This window comes from Porites lutea, chromosome 5 (genome assembly GCF_958299795.1).
Source record: "Porites lutea chromosome 5, jaPorLute2.1, whole genome shotgun sequence".
In the NCBI taxonomy this organism is placed as follows: domain Eukaryota; kingdom Metazoa; phylum Cnidaria; class Anthozoa; order Scleractinia; family Poritidae; genus Porites; species Porites lutea.
This window is the reverse complement of record NC_133205.1, coordinates 29,708,673-29,726,803: the sequence shown is the minus strand read 5'-3', so window position 1 is coordinate 29,726,803 and position 18,131 is coordinate 29,708,673. Positions and strand designations below refer to the sequence as shown.

At 44.5% G+C, this 18,131-nt stretch overlaps 1 protein-coding gene and 1 pseudogene across 1 annotated transcript; one reads left to right on the top strand and one right to left on the bottom strand.

The window, feature by feature from the left end:
* Positions 1–1,539: 1,539 nt before the first annotated feature.
* Positions 1,540–3,074, bottom strand: LOC140938204 (integrase/recombinase xerD homolog). The gene is made up of 2 exons (XM_073387721.1): positions 3,049–3,074; positions 1,540–2,935 (listed from the first exon to the last, which is right to left on the bottom strand). Exons 1-2 carry the CDS (start codon positions 3,072–3,074, stop codon positions 1,540–1,542), a joined length of 1,422 nt encoding a protein of 473 aa, XP_073243822.1.
* Positions 3,075–3,343: 269 nt separating this feature from the next.
* On the top strand, positions 3,344–8,260 carry LOC140938203 (uncharacterized; annotated as a pseudogene).
* The last annotated feature ends 9,871 nt before the right edge of the window (positions 8,261–18,131 follow it).

Here is an 18,131-nt window from a genome sequence, read left to right as displayed (position 1 = left end):
GGGGGATCACAAGCACAACAGGCCATTTATGCCTAAATACGGTACAGTGTCTCAAGTACTTCTGCAACTGGTTGTAGCTAAGTAGTATGTCAAAAATGATGTTGCTCTCATAGTGAACTTGGGCAACCTATGGTTTCGCCCATATTTTAGAGTAACTAAGTTTCAAGCTATTTTTCTTGACTAATTGCCCCCGCAGGGATTTCGCCCAGAAGGCGAAATCCCGAGGAAGCATTCTAGTAACTCGCGCGTATATTAAGGAAAGTACTTACAGTTGAAATATACAGTCATTGCCCCCGCAGGGATTTCGCCCAGAAGGCGAAATCCCGAGGAAGCATTCTAGTAACTCGCGCGTATATTAAGGAAAGTACTTACAGTTGAAATATACAGTCATTGCCCCCGCAGGGATTTCGCCCAGAGGGGAAATCCCGAGGAGGCACCCTCGTAACTCGCGCGTATATTAAGGACAGTACTTACAGCTCAAATATACAGTCAGTATACTAGAAAAAATCTCGATTTGCTCGAACAAGGGCCGCGAGGAATCGGTAGGTAATGATGACGTTTCTATTGTTTGCGCCCGCAAGTACGAAATGGTTAGGATGACGTAAAGACAGAAAATTCCGAAGGGACCGCTCAGGTAGATTTTGTGACATTTATGGTGCAGTCATACTTCGATACTCTTTTGCGTTACGCAGTGGCATTCTGTGGAGCAGTTGTTTTGAACGTTATGGGCCAAAAGAGACTCGTTAAGCGCATAGGAGGTTATAAGGTGCGTTAAACTGTGTATATATAAACACTTGGAGGTTTGCCAGACACGAGTTCACAAATCTTTGATTTATATTGGAAACCTTGCCAGACACTCTTTCTCTCTCTTTGACCGGAATAAGACTCAGCCCCAAACAAGGAAAACGAGTGAACAACGGCTAGCTTATCACTAGCAGATTGATGGACAATTACATGAATTCGCCGACAATCATATTCTGTGCTGACTTATTCCCTGCTCACAGATGTCCTTGCGTTATAAAGTTTCAAAAAAGACTAGAATGCGCGAGCGTGAATCGATCAAACGTCCTTTTAATTTCTAAGGCTTACTTTCCGGCAAATAAAATGAACTGAATGTAAAAAGTGAACGAGAAATAGCGAAAAATTCAGCTTCTAATTTAATCTTTTCGTATGGTTTAGAATAAACTATTCTCGAAACTGAGAATGTTTTGATCAAAGCTGTGTAAATCGAGCTGAAACTGTGCATGGAACCTTGCGTTTCCTGTATTTATCTCACCTATTCTGCACTAACCTATATAAATATAAACACAAATGCAGCAAATCACTGAGAATATTGGATTATGGCCTGTGCGGTAACGCCATAACGCCACTTAATTAAAGAAAAGGCAAACAACTAGTACAAAATAGAAATGAAAACGTCAAATAGAGTAAGCCGTGCCAGGGGGGCCAGAAAAAACCTAACCTAAAAAAGCCAGGCACGACTTAAGTCCCCCGCCAAGACTACTAATAAACTAAATAATTGTAATAAACAAACGAAAACTAAATAGCAATAGTTTGAGCAACTTTTTGGCGATCACTAACGGTGTGCTTAATGTATCTGTTCTTTGAAGTGGCACATTTCCAGCCAGCATGCATATCTAGCAGATCAGCGGAAACACTCCGACAAGTAGGATTTGAGGCGGCACCAGACTTTATACTGTGCGTGCCGTAAAGAGCAATGTCACCTACAAATGGTTTAACAAATTTCTTAAATTCGTCTCTTAGCGTTGAATATGAAACTCCTCTAGAAGCATGAAAACACTCCCTAGACTTAGTTTTAACGATTCGCCTAACGAGGGGCGAAGATGACTCACAAGTTGAAGGGAAAAGCTTAAGTAACCTTTTGGTGACAGAAACTGGGCAAGTAGCCTTATGAGACCTAGCTAGAAAGGACGTATGCCCCTCTCTATACTCATCATTTTTGCGTTTAGGAATAAAAACTGACATGTACTCGTTGAAAATAGAGACATCTTTAACTGTCAAATTGCGAATTTCGTCCATACGAAAAAACCCAGCAAAGCCAACCAAGAGGACGAAAAGAAAACGAATAACGGCAAGCGAACTACTAGAAATATAATAATCAGCGATCCTTAAAACTGTATCAACGGATAAAGGGTCTTTGGGTTGAACGGGACGAGCAAGCTTCCTTCTTGCACCCTCCAAGGACGACTTAACAAGGGGGTGACCAGTAGGGCATTCTACAATACCGGCCAGACTATGACCCCACTTAATACCATAAACAACTGACTCTATAGGAGATATCCCCGTATTATTAGAAATAGAAACAGCAGTAAGTTCGCTGATAAAGAGAGCAATGTGCAGTGGCTTCGCCGGAATAACTGGAACGCCAATCTTAGAATCTGCCCATTCACGCCATCTGATCCAGCCAGATCTATACTTCTGCACGGTAGAGGGAGCCTTGGACTCAAACTGTAAATGGAGAAGGTCTGGAACAAGCTTGCGCAAGGATGGATCGGCCAAAGAATTCGCTTCACTCCAAATCCCGGATTGGAGAACATCTAAAAAATAAAATAAAAGTAGGCAGGAAAAGGCAAAACATTTAAAATTATAATACAGTAGAAAATATGATGCTGCATCAAAATCATGCAGCACGGACAGCACTACAGCGTAAAAACGACATGTAATGAGAAACAACGACAAACGGAAGCCGAACTGGCTGGGCCCAGTAATGCTGTAAAAAACAGTAAAAAATACAACAAAATAGCAAACATTCAATAAAACAAATGTAGACCAATAGAATAAAACATAAAATAAGGCCAACTGACGGCGCCAAAACAGGCAAACTGCGTGGTGAAGCGGACATCGAACTCCGAGCCAAGAAGAAGACGCTGCCAAATCAGGCAAAAAATACACCGCCAAATCAGGCAAAAATACGCTGCCAAAACAGGCAAAACAAGGCTGCCAAATCAGGCAAAAATACACTGCCAAAGCAGACACGATAACGGTGCCAAATCAGGCAAAAAAAATAAATAAATAAATCGCCAGTACCGGTCAGCGGTACTATGAGTTAGCATGCGTTATCTGTTGTTGGCTGCCTTGCGTCCGCCATATATTGTTACTGTTACTCGGCCGCTTGTTGTATCCCAGTTTGATTAAAGCCTTACACGAATTGGACGTGCCTTGGTTCTTGCCTTATCTTCCTAACTGGCGTGGTGGCAGCGTTCGGTTCAACCCAAGCCTCACCTTTTTACCGTACAAAGTCACTTTTAAGCCTCGACCGCTGGAACCAAAACAGTGTATCCTTCGCTGTGAAAACACGTCCCTGAGTTTTTCCTCGTGTGTAATGGCGTCTTCTCACCGCGCACCGAAACAGTGGTGCCTTTCCAAGGTGGAAACTATTAATAGCTTCGAGAATTGGAAGCAAAATCTGCTTTACACATTATCATTGGACAGCAACTTCGCTCCCTTCCTAGCCGATGGCGTTCAATGGTTAAAAAAAACCAAAGCCCAACCACTTCGAGGACTCGAAGCCGATGGCGATTCCATACCTCTTGCTCGACGCCTCACCGCCCGACAAAAAGTCAACTTTCTCGAGCTGATGCTCGGTCAGACTGCGAATTACTGCCCTATCATCTCCCGAAGCACTTTGGTGAAAAATTCAACGTCACTCGAATACATCTGGCAAACTATTCGCCAACACTTTGGCTTCCAGGCCACCGGCGCTCAATTTATCGATTTTTCTGACATACACCTCGCAGCGGATGAGCGCCCTGAGGATCTGTACCAACGCCTCATGGCTTTTGTGGAAGATTCCTTACTTCGCGCCAACGATTTAACTCACCATGGCGAACATGTTGCAGAGGATGAGGAACTAACCCCTACCCTAGAAAACTTTGTCGTTCTTACTTGGTTGCGACTCATTCACCCCAGTCTCCCTCGTTTAGTCAAGCAACGTTACGGCACGGAGTTGAGGTCTCGCACCCTTGCCTCAATTAAACCCGAGATCTCTCAGGCACTTAGCTCTCTCCTCGAGGAAATCCGCGCTTCAGATGATGCTAAGATTCTACGTGCCGCGGTAGCTGATGATTTTCGTCGCCCCCGTCCGGGTGGCAGGAGTGACCCTAAGACCCGCACCAGACAGCCCCGTCAGGACAAGGTCTGTCCCTTATGCAAGCAAGCCGGTCGCTCTAACACCAACCACTTCCTCAGTCAGTGTACCTTCCTCCCTGACAATGACAGGCGCTTCATGGTAAAAGCGAGACAGATCGTCGGCATACTGGACGACGAACAAGACACCAACTTCGACCTTGATCCTGATCCACCCTGTCCTGAAACCACTTTGCCTACTCCTGACGTTGTTGCCTACCGTGTCCAGACCCGCCAATCTCCTTATATGGATGTCTTTCATGGTCACCGTGTTGTACGTATCACCATCGACAGCGGAGCAACTGGAAATATGATCCGCCACTCCACCGCGAAACGTCTTGGATGTCCAATTATATCCAGTGCCCAGTCCGTCCAACAGGCTGATGGCTCTTCTCAGCTTCAGGTGGTCGGAGAGATACGGACATCCTTCACCCGCGACCACACTGACTTTACATTTGAGGGACTTGTCGTCGAAGATCTTGACGTCGAAGTGCTTGCCGGGACCCCTTTCATGGAGGCAAACGACGTTGCCGTCCGGCCCGCCAAGAGAGAGGTGCTACTTGGCAATGGTTCAACCTACACATACGGTTCCCAGGCCCCGCCCAGCCCTTCCACAACCGTCCGCAGAGCCTTTGTTCTCCGTGCTCCTACTCCCTCCAAGACTGTTTGGCCCGGAGAATTCTTGGAAGTTCAGCTCCCTGACGATGCTCCCCCTGATTCAGAGTATGCACTTGAACCCCGCACTGATGCACCTAGTTTACGTAATCTCAAGCCCTCTCAGCTGTGGCCGCAACCGGGTGTCGTTTCCAGCGTTGTGCGTGCAATCCGCATACCAAACCTGTCAGCCGAACCCCGAACGCTTAAGCGTCACGAACACTTCTGCCAGGTCACCCCTGTCTTCGAACCAAAAGAGGAGTCACCGACAAGTCAGCCTCCTACTCAGCATCCGTTACCTCCCTTTCCTGCTAGCCATTCTTCATCCGTCCAGGTAGACCCAGACCGCATTCTCCCTGAGGCTGTCAGAGCCACCTTCCAATCTCTGCTCAGTGAGTACGACTCCGTATTTGACCCTCAGTTCCCAGGTTATAATGGATCCGCAGGTCCTTACCAAGCAAAGGTCAACATGGGCCCTGTCGAGCCCCCACAGCGGAAAGGCCGCCTCCCCCAATATGCCCGCGATAAGCTCGTAGAACTCCAAGAGAAGTTCGACCGCCTAGAGCAGCTTGGCGTCTTCCAGCGCCCTGAAGATGTTGGTATCACTGTAGAATACCTGAACCCTTCTTTCCTTGTGAAAAAACGGAACGGCGGGTCTCGTCTTGTCACTGCCTTCGCTGACGTAGGCCGGTACAGTAAACCCCAACCATCCTTGCTGCCTGACGTGGACTCCACCCTGCGCCGCATCGCCCAGTGGTCTCATATCATCGTCACAGACCTGACAAGTGCCTTTTACCAAATACCTTTGGCTAAAGAGTCCATGAAGTATTGCGGCGTTGCTACTCCGTTTAAAGGAGTACGAGTCTACGTTCGTTCCGCTATGGGTATGCCCGGATCGGAAACTGCCCTTGAAGAGGTTATGTGCCGCGTTCTAGGCCCACTACTACAAGATGGATCCGTTGCCAAAATCGCTGATGATCTGTACTGCGGCGGCAACACACCCCAAGAGCTACTCCACAACTGGAAGAGGGTCCTACAGGCCCTACACAAGTGCAACCTGCGTTTGTCTGCCCACAAGACCATCATCAGTCCCAAAACTACCACTATTCTCGGCTGGATCTGGAATGCTGGCTCCCTTTCCGCCAGTCCTCACCGTCTTAACACCCTCGCCACGTACCCCGAGCCGAACACTGTTGCTCGCTTAAGATCCTTCATTGGCGCTTACAAAGTTCTTTCCCGTGTTATTCCAAGGTGCTCCAGTTACCTCGCTCCACTGGATGCTGTAGCAGCCGGTCGCCCTTCTCAGGAATCTATTAACTGGACCGATAATCTCAGGGCCGCATTCCGTAGTGCTCAGAACGCCCTTTCCTCTGCACTCACCATCACATTACCCAGACCCGAGGACCAGTTATGGATTGTCACTGATGGAGCCGTCCGGGACCCTGGATTAGGGGCCACCCTCTACGTAACGCGCGGAGATAAGTTATGTGTCTCTGGCTTCTTCAGCGCCAAGTTACGGGGCTCCCAAACAACGTGGCTTCCGTGCGAGGTCGAAGCCCTCTCCATCGCAGCGGCAACTAAGCACTTTAGCCCGTATCTTATTCAGTCCGTCAAAAAGGCCTGCATTCTCACTGACAGTAAGCCTTGCGTTCAAGCCTATGAGAAGCTCTGCCGCGGGGAGTTCTCTGCCAGCCCCCGTGTCTCCACCTTCTTGTCTGTCGTGAGTCGTTACCAAGCATCAGTCAGGCACGTCTCCGGCGCTGCTATCCTCCCGTCAGACTTCGCAAGCCGAAACGCCGCCGCCTGTGACAACGAGACCTGTCAGGTGTGCTCGTTCATTTCTCGAACCAGGGACTCTGTTGTCCGAGCCGTTTCTGTTCAAGATGTCCTCCAAGGCAATGTTCGCCTTCCCTTTACCAGCCGGCCTGCCTGGGTGTCTGTTCAGTCTGAGTGCCCAGATCTACGCCGTACCCACGCTCACCTCGTCCAGGGTACGAGACCGTCCAAAAAGCTCACAAACATCAAGGACGTCAAACGTTATTTACAAGTTGCGTCAGTTGCAGATGATGGCCTCCTTGTTGTGCGGCGTCATGAACCCTTGTCACCATCTAGAGAATGCATCATTGTCCCACGCCAAGCTTTGGACGGCCTTTTGACTGCCCTTCACCTACAACTCAGCCACCCGTCTTGTCACCAGTTGAAAATGGTCGTCAAACGCTATCTATACGCTCTCGATCTGGACCAGGCTGTCTCCCGTGTCTCTGACGGGTGCCACTCCTGTGCAGCAATCCGCAGCTCTCCAACCGCACGTATTGACCAGTCCACTTCTCCTCCACCCGACGCTATTGGTCGGTCCTTCGCCGCAGACGTCATCAAACGTTCTCGCCAGCTCATCTTTGTCCTCCGCGAGACTGTCACCTCTTACACTTCCAGTGTATTTCTTGAGGACGAGCGTCATCAAACGTTACGCGACGCCATTGTAAAGCTCTGCTTAGAATTGCGCCCTATGGATGGCCCACCTGCCGTGATCCGTACTGACCCTGCCCCTGGCTTTAAGGCTCTCGTTAACGACCCTCTCTTAAAGAAGCATAGAATTACAATTGAGCTTGGTCAGGCCAAAAATCCCAACAAGAATCCCGTAGCTGAGAGAGCAGTCCAGGAGTTGGAAGCGGAACTTCTCCGCCAGGAGCCTTTAGGCGGTGCCGTTTCGCCCCTCACTCTAGCCGTAGCCACTTCTGCCTTGAACTCTCGTATCCGTTCACGTGGCCTATCCTCGCGAGAAATGTGGACCTAGCGGGACCAGTTTTCCAACCAGCAGTTACCCCTTGCCGACGACCATTTAATTGCGCTCCAGCACGAGCATCGTCTGTCCAACCACCCCCACAGTGAGCGCTCCAAAGCCCCATTGCACAACAGGCGTCCTACTCCTGTAATTGATGTTGGTGACCTAGTGTACCTTCATTCCGATCGGAACAAGTCTCGAGCCCGCGACCGCTACCTTGTTGTAGCCATAGATCCCCCATTCTGTGATATCAAAAAGTTCATTGGATCCCAGTTACGCAGCTCGTCTTACCACGTCAAACTTACTGAGTGCTTCAAGGTCCCTTCCGACTTGGCTGGTCCCTCACATCCTCCTCGCCGGTGCCGCGGTCATGACTCAGATGACGATGACGATCCTGATATCACACCTCACCCCCCACCCTCGCTGCCTGACATCCCTGATGCTATCTCTGCTTCAGCCCAGCATCTATCTAACACTCCTCCCTATGTTACACCACCTGCTCCCACCGTTCCTCTCGACCGCATCATGGACGACACAGCTGCCCAGCCATCTTGCCCTGAGGACTCCTCTTTGGAGAAGACAGTCGTTTCAGCAGACCCCGTCCCTCCTGGCCTGCGGAGATCATCTCGCACGAGACGTCGTCCTGCGCGTTTTGAAGATTATGATACTGAGCTATAGCCGTTGTTACTGATCAGTTTAAGAGTTTAAGTAGTGCTTTTAAGCACTTTCCTCTATGTTTTTGGTTCCAGTTTTCTCGCTTTCACGCTATGTATTGTAAAAAAAAAACAAAAGGAAAAAAAAACAGAAGTCACGCCAGTACCGGTCAGCGGTACTATGAGTTAGCATGCGTTATCTGTTGTTGGCTGCCTTGCGTCCGCCATATATTGTTACTGTTACTCGGCCGCTTGTTGTATCCCAGTTTGATTAAAGCCTTACACGAATTGGACGTGCCTTGGTTCTTGCCTTATCTTCCTAACTGGCGAATAATACCAAAACGAAGCTAACAAAAGATAAACCTAAAACACCGACAATAATGAGCTGTAAGGGGAGACAAAAATGGGAAAGCTCACCTAAAATCTATCCGCAAAGCTAACATTTTAAATTTCGCTTTGTAAATCTGCTTCTGTCCTGGACCCTCCAGCAAGAGGTCTTCAATACAAGGAAGCTCAAACACTTCTTTAACAAAAGACTTGAACTGGGAGGCGTTGTCGTGCAAAAAGGCCAAAAATAGGCCGAAGGCCATTGTGGAACGATCAAAGTGCCGTAACCGGAGCAGGACGAGAGAGCCCTAACTGAAGGCACAATGGCACCCACAGGAGGGCAAACCCAGTTATTCTCATGTCGCCAATCCTGAGCCAAGGCGTCCACACCGCTGCAACCTGGGGAAGCAAATTTAGGTTGAACCTCGGAAGCTGGGCATTGTAATAGGACGAAAAGCGATCAATTGTGTGAGGGCCCCATTTAGGGTCGACAAGTCGAAATACCGAGGGATTGATGGACCAGTCGTCTTTATCAATAAATCTGCTAAGAAGATCTGCTCTTTCATTAAGAGACCTAGGGATCCACTGGGCTTCGAGAACGATGCTGTTGACAAGACAAAGATTGAAAATATCCATAGCCAGGGCCTGGAGGTGAGATTTGGAGCTTCCGATAGCAACTATTCTGGCGGCGGCCTCATTATCAGTGAAGATTTTAACTCTCTTGTGTTTCAGTTAGGCCACCTAAGAAAGCAACAAGTAAAAAATTGCTTCAGCTCGCGAAACGTAGAGCTTTGGCCGATATTCTCGCTCTCCCACATGCCGCTAACGACGGAGCCGTCTAAAGTAGCCGAAAATCCTCCGAACGCTACGTCACTAGCATCGGAAAATACAACGGTATGCGTAGCTAACGGTGGCCTAATAGAATAGCCGTTTAAGCAGTCGATGTTGCAATACCAAAATTTCAGTTCTTGTAAAAGGCTCGGAGGAAAATGAATTATGTCATCCCAAGCCGATCTGGTTTCAATGGCGAAGTACATTTGTCTGGTCAAAAGACGAGAAATTGGACCAACAGCTAACGCAGCTGAAATGATAGTGCCTGCTATTCTCGCTAACTCGCGAAATGAAGAGAATCCATCCTGAATCGCAGAATCTAGCAAGCCTGTAAGCTTGAGAACTTTCTTCTCGGGAATCCGGAAATGCATTAAAATAGAATCAATAACGAAGCCTAGCCATTCGCCAATTTGAACTGGATCCCAGTGAGACTTTTCCTCGTCACAAAGAAGACCAGATGAAGAGAGCTTTTTACGTTGAATTAAGCTAGCCGCCACAGCAGAAAATTTGTCTGGTCGACTCCCGAAACCATCGTCCAAATAAATGAAACTGTTGTGTCCCATAGAACGCCAACGCCTAACTAACGGGCGCATTAACTTGGTAAAACAAAAGCAAGCGCTACTTAACCCGAAAGGCAGTACTGTAAAGGAAAAATATCTGACAACGCCAGAAAAAGGCCACGCGAAACCAAGGTACTTTTGGTGGTCGAGACAAATATCGACGTGGAGGTAACCGGACTGAAAGTCCCAAGAGAAAAACCAGTGTCCTTCATCGAGAACTTGAGAAAGCGATCGTAAGTCCTCGTACTTGAATATAGGTTTTACTAAATAATTGTTTACGTGTCTCAGATCGATAACCAGGCGAAGCTTCTTCCCAACAGCGACTGTCAAAGGATTAACACAATACGGGGGGAATTCGTGCTCAACAATGCAGCCGTTACTTAAAAGCTCGCTAACAGCATCAGCGACAAATTCCGGATGCTGAAGACCTGATCTATTGTTCTTCAAAAAGCACTGCGAGGGGTACTCGGCAAACGGCAATCTGTAACCGCACCTAATCATATCAAGGACAAAATCTGGTGCATCTAAAGTCTCGACCCAAAAGTTAAACGAAGATTGCAAGCGACCTTTCACGCCACTGCTTCCGCCTTTCGCACTAAACTCGTCGCCACAACAAGACAATAAATGAATTAAATCACACTCAACTTCATCAAAGGTCGACGAGTCGCCATCTAGTCAATCGCGTCGAGAGCTACTCTTCGAAGAATCCGCAGGCTTCAAGCACGTGGAACTCAAATGACCAAAATCCCCGCACTGAAAAAAGGGGAACACATACAGAAAAACATGAAAATAAAATCCATAACATAAAAATAAAAGAACAGTGTTGTAGCGTGTGGCGTTGCAGACCCGAAGGAAGAACATACTGACTGACAACAACTTAAATATGAAACGCAATTAACACGTATTACGTAACTACTGAACACTTCATTGAAAAACACAATGAAAATACCAAATTCAGAACGTGCAGAAAACAAATATCTGCTAAACTTCGTACCGCAGCTATTTTGATATTGTATGGAATATGTGTGAAAATCTTCATTATGAATCGGTATATTTCAAAGAGCTACACAACCAGCAAGAATACTATTGACCGACAATATACAGAACGGGTACAGCTGTAGTGTCAACTATTACTAGTACAGTCAATATAGAAAAAATCTCGATTTGCTTGAACAGGGGCCGCGAGGAATCGGTAGGTAATGATGACGTTTCTATTGTTTGCGACCGCAAGTACGAAATGGTTAGGATGAAGTAAAGGCAGAACATCCCCAAGGGACAGCTTAGGTAGATTTTGTGACTTTTATTGTGTAGTCATACTTCGACACTCTTTTGCGTTACGTGTTATCAGTGACATTCTGTGGAGCAGTTGTTTCAGTGAAAGTTATGGACCAAAATTTTAACGACACTCGTTAAGCGCAGAAGAAGTTATAAAGTGCGTATAACTGTGTATATATAAACACTTGAAGAGTTTGCCAGACACGAGTTCACAAATCTTTCATTGGAAACCTTGCCAGACACTCTTTCTCTCTCTTTGACCGGAATAAGACTCAGCCCCAAACCAGCAAGACGAGTGAACAACGGCTAGATTCTCACTAGCAGAACGATGGACGCGGACGGTTACAGAAATTCGCAGACAATCAAATTCTGTGCTGACTTATTCCCTGCTCACAGATGTCCTTCCGCTATAAAGTTTAAAATAAGACTAGAATGCGCGAGTGTGAATTGATCAAACGTCCTTTTAATTTCTAAGGCTTCCTTTCCGGCAAATAAAATGAACTGAATGTAAAAAGTGAAAGAGAAATAGCAAAAAATTCAACTTTCTAATTAAATCTTTTCTTATGGTTTAGAATAAACTGTATTCTCGAAACTGAGAATGTTTTGATCAAAGCTATGTAAATCGAACTGAAACTGTGCATGAAACCTTGCGTTTCCTGTCTTTATCTCACCTATTGTATGGAATATGTGAGAAAATCTTCCTTAGGGGCCGACCATTTAACTCTTGAGGGGGTGGGGAGTGGGAGGGATTTCTGGCATCAAGAATTTTTTTCCTAGCAATCTGGTGGGCAGGATATTTTTTTCCTTTTTTTCCCATAAGCTTTCTATTACATTTGTGCTGCATGCAATTTTTTTCTTCAGACAAGCGCTTGCAGCTAGGAAATTGTTTTTCAAAATCACCCACCCCTCCCCCCCAAGAGTTAAATGGTCGGCCCCTTATGAATCGGTATATTTCGAACAGCTACACAACGATCAAGAATGCTACTGACGGACAACAGGAGGGCATTTTGTATGCGCATGCGTCAATATGGACTGTTGAAGTGCCACAGAGGCATTTGTTGTGAATTGTTTACGTTCAGTACCAGCATGTGCAGGCTGTTTTCTGGAGCTGAATGACGTGTATTGGGTGCTACGTTCCACAAGCATGTTCTTTAGGGTATCTATGATGAAAGTGAGTTTATTGTAGACTCGCTGTCGCCCTTGAGAGGACAGTCTTTCCTTTCGTAAAACAGCACATCGAAGACAAGATGGCGGCTGAATGTTTTTACCACCCCCGGGGGGGGCACTTGGGTATTTTTTGGGTGGGTGTGTGCCGCCCGGGACTCCAAATTAGCACCCCATTCTAGAAAAAATTTCCCCTAAAATTGATACCCCGTTCTAAAAAGGGGCCAATTTTTTATAGCCCGTTCTAGTATTCGCCCTAAAACTGATACCCCGTTCTAGAAATGGGCCAATTTTTTATACTCCGTTCTAGGGTGGAACAAGTGGTACAACAGTTTGCTTGTTAACACATTGAACCGTATTTTTAAAAGCAATCTGTCCTTGAATACTTTCAAATGGCTGCTTACAAAAGTGGAGCTTTCGTGCGTTCGAAATTTTATACCCCGTTCTAGAAAACGCCTCTGAAATGGATACCCCGTTCTAAATCAGGAGCTTCAAAATCACGACCCCTTTGGGCGGCACATACCCGTATAGGTAATGTACGGGAGTACCCCCCCCCCCCCCCGGGTTACCACCTAACATTTCGCGCACATTTTTTGAGCAGGAGGAAAAGGTCAGTATGATAGTTTTTTATCAAACAATTATGCTATAGATACTTAATTCTTCTCAATAGTATAACTCTAAAATCGAACTTAATCGTTTCAGGAATACAGTGGTTAATTAAGTGTCCATTCTGCCGTGAAACTGTTTTTCACCCTTTCTCTGGCTTGTTTATCTCGAAATCTTGCCTTTCTCCCCAGATTAAGTTAATGTTTAATGAAACTAAGAATACTTCCGCGAATGAATGGCGCTTTGATGAAGGCTGTGAAAAATCGCCTTCTGCAGTAATTTTAGCTTTCTTCTCCGGTACGTCTTCGTTGAGAAATAAAATACACGCACTTCAACTATAAATTTAAATCAATATAATGATGCCAGTAAGAATGTGTTTTGAAAATAAGAATATTCTATCATTTAGTTATACAAAGGAAAAAAATTACAGCAATCGGTTTGAATTCTGATTTTTTCAACCTTATTTTGATGGTACACTGTTTGTTTACATTTCATTATGCGAATAAATATAACATTTTGGCGTTTTAAAGAAAATCTAGCCTAACTCCCCAACCCCAAAATAGCATGAAATGAAACGTTATCAATACACCTTTTAAATAAATCCTGGCTTCTGTTGCAATAAAATCGCATTTATTCCTAAATGATACCATTTTGTGGATACTGCATTTGTTAATATGCTAATTTGTGAGACATTTCATTCACGAAGGATGTTGACTGAGACCAGCTTCTCCTCAGTATTGAACCACAATCTTGTTTAATGCATCAGTTTCTGCTTGATAATTCTTCCATGATGTACAAATTACATAAGGGGTTCATCTGTATACAGTAAAAAGCGCTCAACAGAAACATTAATAACAGACAAATTCATCCATCCATTTGTGTCATGTTTGTTGTCGCATCCTAGCTCATTTTGGTCCCTTAGCAGTAGTATTTATTTTTTGAGGAAACAGCATTATATGCACCCCTTTAACAAACTTCCTGTCTTATGTTTAAACAGGCTTTGAAGGTGAACAACATCGTCAGTTAGATTTATAGAGTGATGGCCATTCTCTGTTTTGAATGGATCACTACTATCATCAAATATAAATTAATAACAAGAAATCGATTGCGGAACACAGGAGCTGTTACTCAAGAGTCGCTTCAAAATAGTAGCTTAGGAAAAATCTCTGTATTTTTAGAGTTAAAGAAAAATAAAAGTACTGTTCGTTTTTTCGGAGTAATTGTGCATTCGTTTTGTCTGCAACTGAGCTTATGAAATGCTCAAGTGATTATGTACTACATAATCACTTGTAATTGTTGCTGTCTCAAACTCGATTCTTCATTTCCTATAGAATATTTTTTATAAATTTTTCCGCGAAACCTTTCGAGAAACTGTAAAAACCCCATAGAGTTCATGTTTTTGTGGCATATATAAACGCGTGTTTCCGCGATCAGTTTAACATGAGACATCGCGCTAACAAATAAACCTCGCGTGGTAATTTTTTTTCGCTTTTTGTCTTAAAGCAGCTGAACATTGCTACGATGCATTTCCTCCCTGATAAGTAAAACCACGAGTTTGGAAATCAAGCCATAGAAATGCATTGCTTTGCCAGTGAAAATCAGACTTACAGAGGAACATGACTTTTTGGCGTTGAGTCTTGAAAGTCTTTAAAAGGCCAAGAAACCCTACTGCTGAAAAATCTACAAGTGAAAACCCGCGTAGAAAACGTCCGATTTTTGTCATGGAGCATATTTTTTGTAGGAAAGTACGGTATTCAAAGCACTAACGAAATGGCTTTTAAAAGGACTGTAACTTTACGCGCGAGTTTTCGATTTCTCGCCATCAGATTTGATGCGCCCACGCTATTGTCGTTCAGCGGATTCACGCATGCGCATGCAAAATGCCCTCCTGTTCTGACGGACAATATACAGAGCGGGGGCAGCTCTAGTGGCAACTATTACTAGTGCTAACAATAGGACAATTGCAAGATGACGATATTTGAATAAAACTACCACAATTCATTTCGTTTTTGCTTTGTTATTTAAATTTGAGGATAAAAGAACATGGGAATAGCCTTAATTTGCACAAGAAAACAACAAACTCAAGGATTCTGGTAGTTGTAGTAAAATGACGTCATCGTGAAATTGTCCTATTATTGTGAGAACGGTGAAAAAAGCTTTTTTAAAATTAACGTTTATATTTCAAACAAAAATGTCGAGAAATATACTTAGCAACTTTTGAAATGTAGGTTGCAACTTTTTGGATTTTTGGTCATTTTTAGCAGCTTTTGGCATTCCAATAAGCATCTCTCCAGCATTTTACGAGACAGGCCCACATAATTCTGACTATATGAACATCTTTCAATCAGCTGTTGAATTTAGTGGAGAATACCAAAACTCGGGACGGCTATGGGCAGGAAGCAATTTGGCGCGAATTTGCCTTCCAACTGTGCCAAGAAAAGGAAGCTTATTATTACTCTTTTGCAAGTACCTCAACAATAACAACTTTATGTTAACCTGTTCCAGGCTCCAAGACTGAGTAGGGAAAGCGCATCGAGAAAAGGTGCGCAAAAACCGGAGGTATTGTTTTCAATACCGTCATTCCGGTGTACCAGCTTCTGGTATACCCTGTGATTGGTTAATTTGACAGTTAACGTCAAACACGTCGGTCGTTTGTCTTTGCAACCTCGTTTCCTGGGTTCTTTTTCTTGTTTCGATCAAGAACCCTGGTTGCGGCTGGTCAGGTGTCTCCCAAAATCTGAAAGCCAAAAATAAGGGAGGGGACGAAGCGTAAATAATTGTCGCTACGACAAAAGTCACTCTGTCGGGGACCAAGAGGAGTTTGCTGCTTCGTTTATTAGGGAGCTAAAGGAACAAACGGACGGCGACCACTACAACAACGCCACTTAAAAAAAGTGAAGTCGCACTGCTTCAAACTTTATCGCGCTTATTTCATCATGTTGTGTTCCACAGATGTTGGCAATTTGTTTTGGAGTTGAGTAGACTGTATCGAAGTTCAAGAAAAGAAAAAGAAGGGCGTTTATTGTCTTATGTTTACGTCCTCGACGTATAACTAGTCATAACCGTGCAGCCGGCGAAGAAATGTACAAGAAAGCGTGATGCAAGTTCTTGTTGACGTCACTGTCGTCGTTGCTTAAGCTCCCCATTATCAGCTGATGGCGTGGGCATTTGAAAGTGTCAACGACACCCGAAAAATATAGCATGGAGACTATGTCAAACTATCGTGATCAGGGACCGGAAACACTGCAGAGATACTTTCCGGGAGCAAAATTTATTTTTTTCTTTCTGTGGCGGAGGAAATTTTTGGAAGCCCGCTTCTCGAACTTGAAACTTTTTCAAAGCTTTTATGCAGGCCATGCGAGAGACGGCTAACAAACTGTAAGAGCGTTATCGTAACTAGTCGAAAGCAAGGAAGTTTGTACGCAACTCAGAAACTCAAGCGCCATTATGAAGCAATAATTTTTTTCCTAACTCAGTATTTTATCGTCCAGTCGTCAAAATTTAGTGGAGAACCAGACGTCATAATCTCCGCAAAAGAATTTCGTTAGGTTTGGATAGAAAAATTTGAAGGCCCATGGTGGGAAAAAGAATGCCTTTTCCGGAGTAACCTTGTCCTGTAAGTTAGGGAACTTTCTAACGTTACTTACACCAGCCTTTATTTGGATTACTATTACCATTGACCCTACCTTAATTGTGCCTTAGAGCGAATAAATCTACTTTCAATTCAAAGGTTGATTATATATGAAACATAGCTGACACGCATAGCGCAATCTACATGTACAAGCGTTAGCAAAACCAAAAGCACAACCTGGATACTCCCTGTGACGGGGAGGCTCCGCCCGAAAGAGGCACCTTTTTCACGCTTCAGGTTTATGAAAGGGAAGGGGTCTTTAGTTGTTGAACTGTATAAAAGGGTAGGGACATCTGTCATTTTGGTCTGTAAAAAGGCCCAAAAGCCGACTAATAGATGCATTTTAAGGCTGTGAAAAAGTTGAGAAAACTTCCCGGTAATGTAGTTAATTCTTATCTAAAGACATTGAATTCGGGCATAGCATTTAAAAAGGATGCAAAGTTTTAACACTAGGTATGTGAAAGGGTAACCATTTGTCATTAGAAGGTATACGAAAGGGACACCTTTTCTGTCAAAATGGTACATAAAAGTGTAATGGGTTCGACCTCGGGGCGGAGCCTCCCCGTATAAAAGCACGACGTTTGCCAGAGTCAAATACGCAGGAACGAGGCAAAACATCTTAACGCTGCTACATATTACGTCAAATGTAAATCAACATTTCGGATGAAGACTAGTAGTCAATCAATTACGCTTTAGTTGCTTGTGCTTATGCCTGACCCAATAAGTGCTCTTATTGTTCTTATTTTCCTCCGTTTCATGCTTCAATATATTCATTGAGTTTATAATTGCACAAATAGCTATAAATTACATCGATATAAACCCACTGAAGCTGTAAATAAGCTGCCGAAAACCGTCCAAAATCCGTCCGCCATTACTCAGTTAGCAAAATGAAGCCCGTGGTAATTCTGCAAAGCGGTTTTTGCGTAGGAGACTCTCTCTGACGTCAGACTCGTAACAAAGATCGCGCGTCGAAAGAGCTTTCTCAGAAAGAAGTCACCAACGTTTGGTCCTATGCAAGTAAATAGATAACAATTATTCACCGAAGCAGCGAGGTAAATATCTACCAATAGCCACCGACACTGAGGTGAATAATTGTTTTAGCATATACTAAAAGAGTGAAATAATTGAGCACAAAAATGATGATTTTTAACTCAAGTACAGTTGCCAACGATTACAATTTTGGCGCGTAATGACCGAACGGCTACGGCCGTCGCTTTTTCTTGCCGACAACTAAATCTTTTGAAGGCATTTCTTTAGCTCTTACGGGGAAATTTCTTCAAAAGGAGTTGTGAATTCTTTTTGTATTTCAAATCATTCTGTAAAAAAAGATTATCAAATTTAGTTTTAAGCTTATTTATGAACAAGTCAATCAAGGTGGCTCGACTGGATTTTTTGGGGTTGATACCTCCCAAGTTTGAGAATTAACTACGTCGGCATGAGTAAAGATATGGAAAAAAGGTTACCACAACTTTATTATATAAAGATGAAAATTTCTTATGATC

What these genes read in the sequence shown, in the direction of transcription:
- LOC140938204 (XM_073387721.1), bottom strand. Translation starts at nt 3,074, where the DNA reads ATGCTAACTCATAGTACCGCTGACCG. An exon ending in ACTCATAGTACCGCTGACCG is followed by an intron (nt 2,936 to 3,048) that starts GTACTGGCGATT and finishes CTGTTTTGGCAG; the next exon opens with CGTATTTTTGCCTGATTTGG.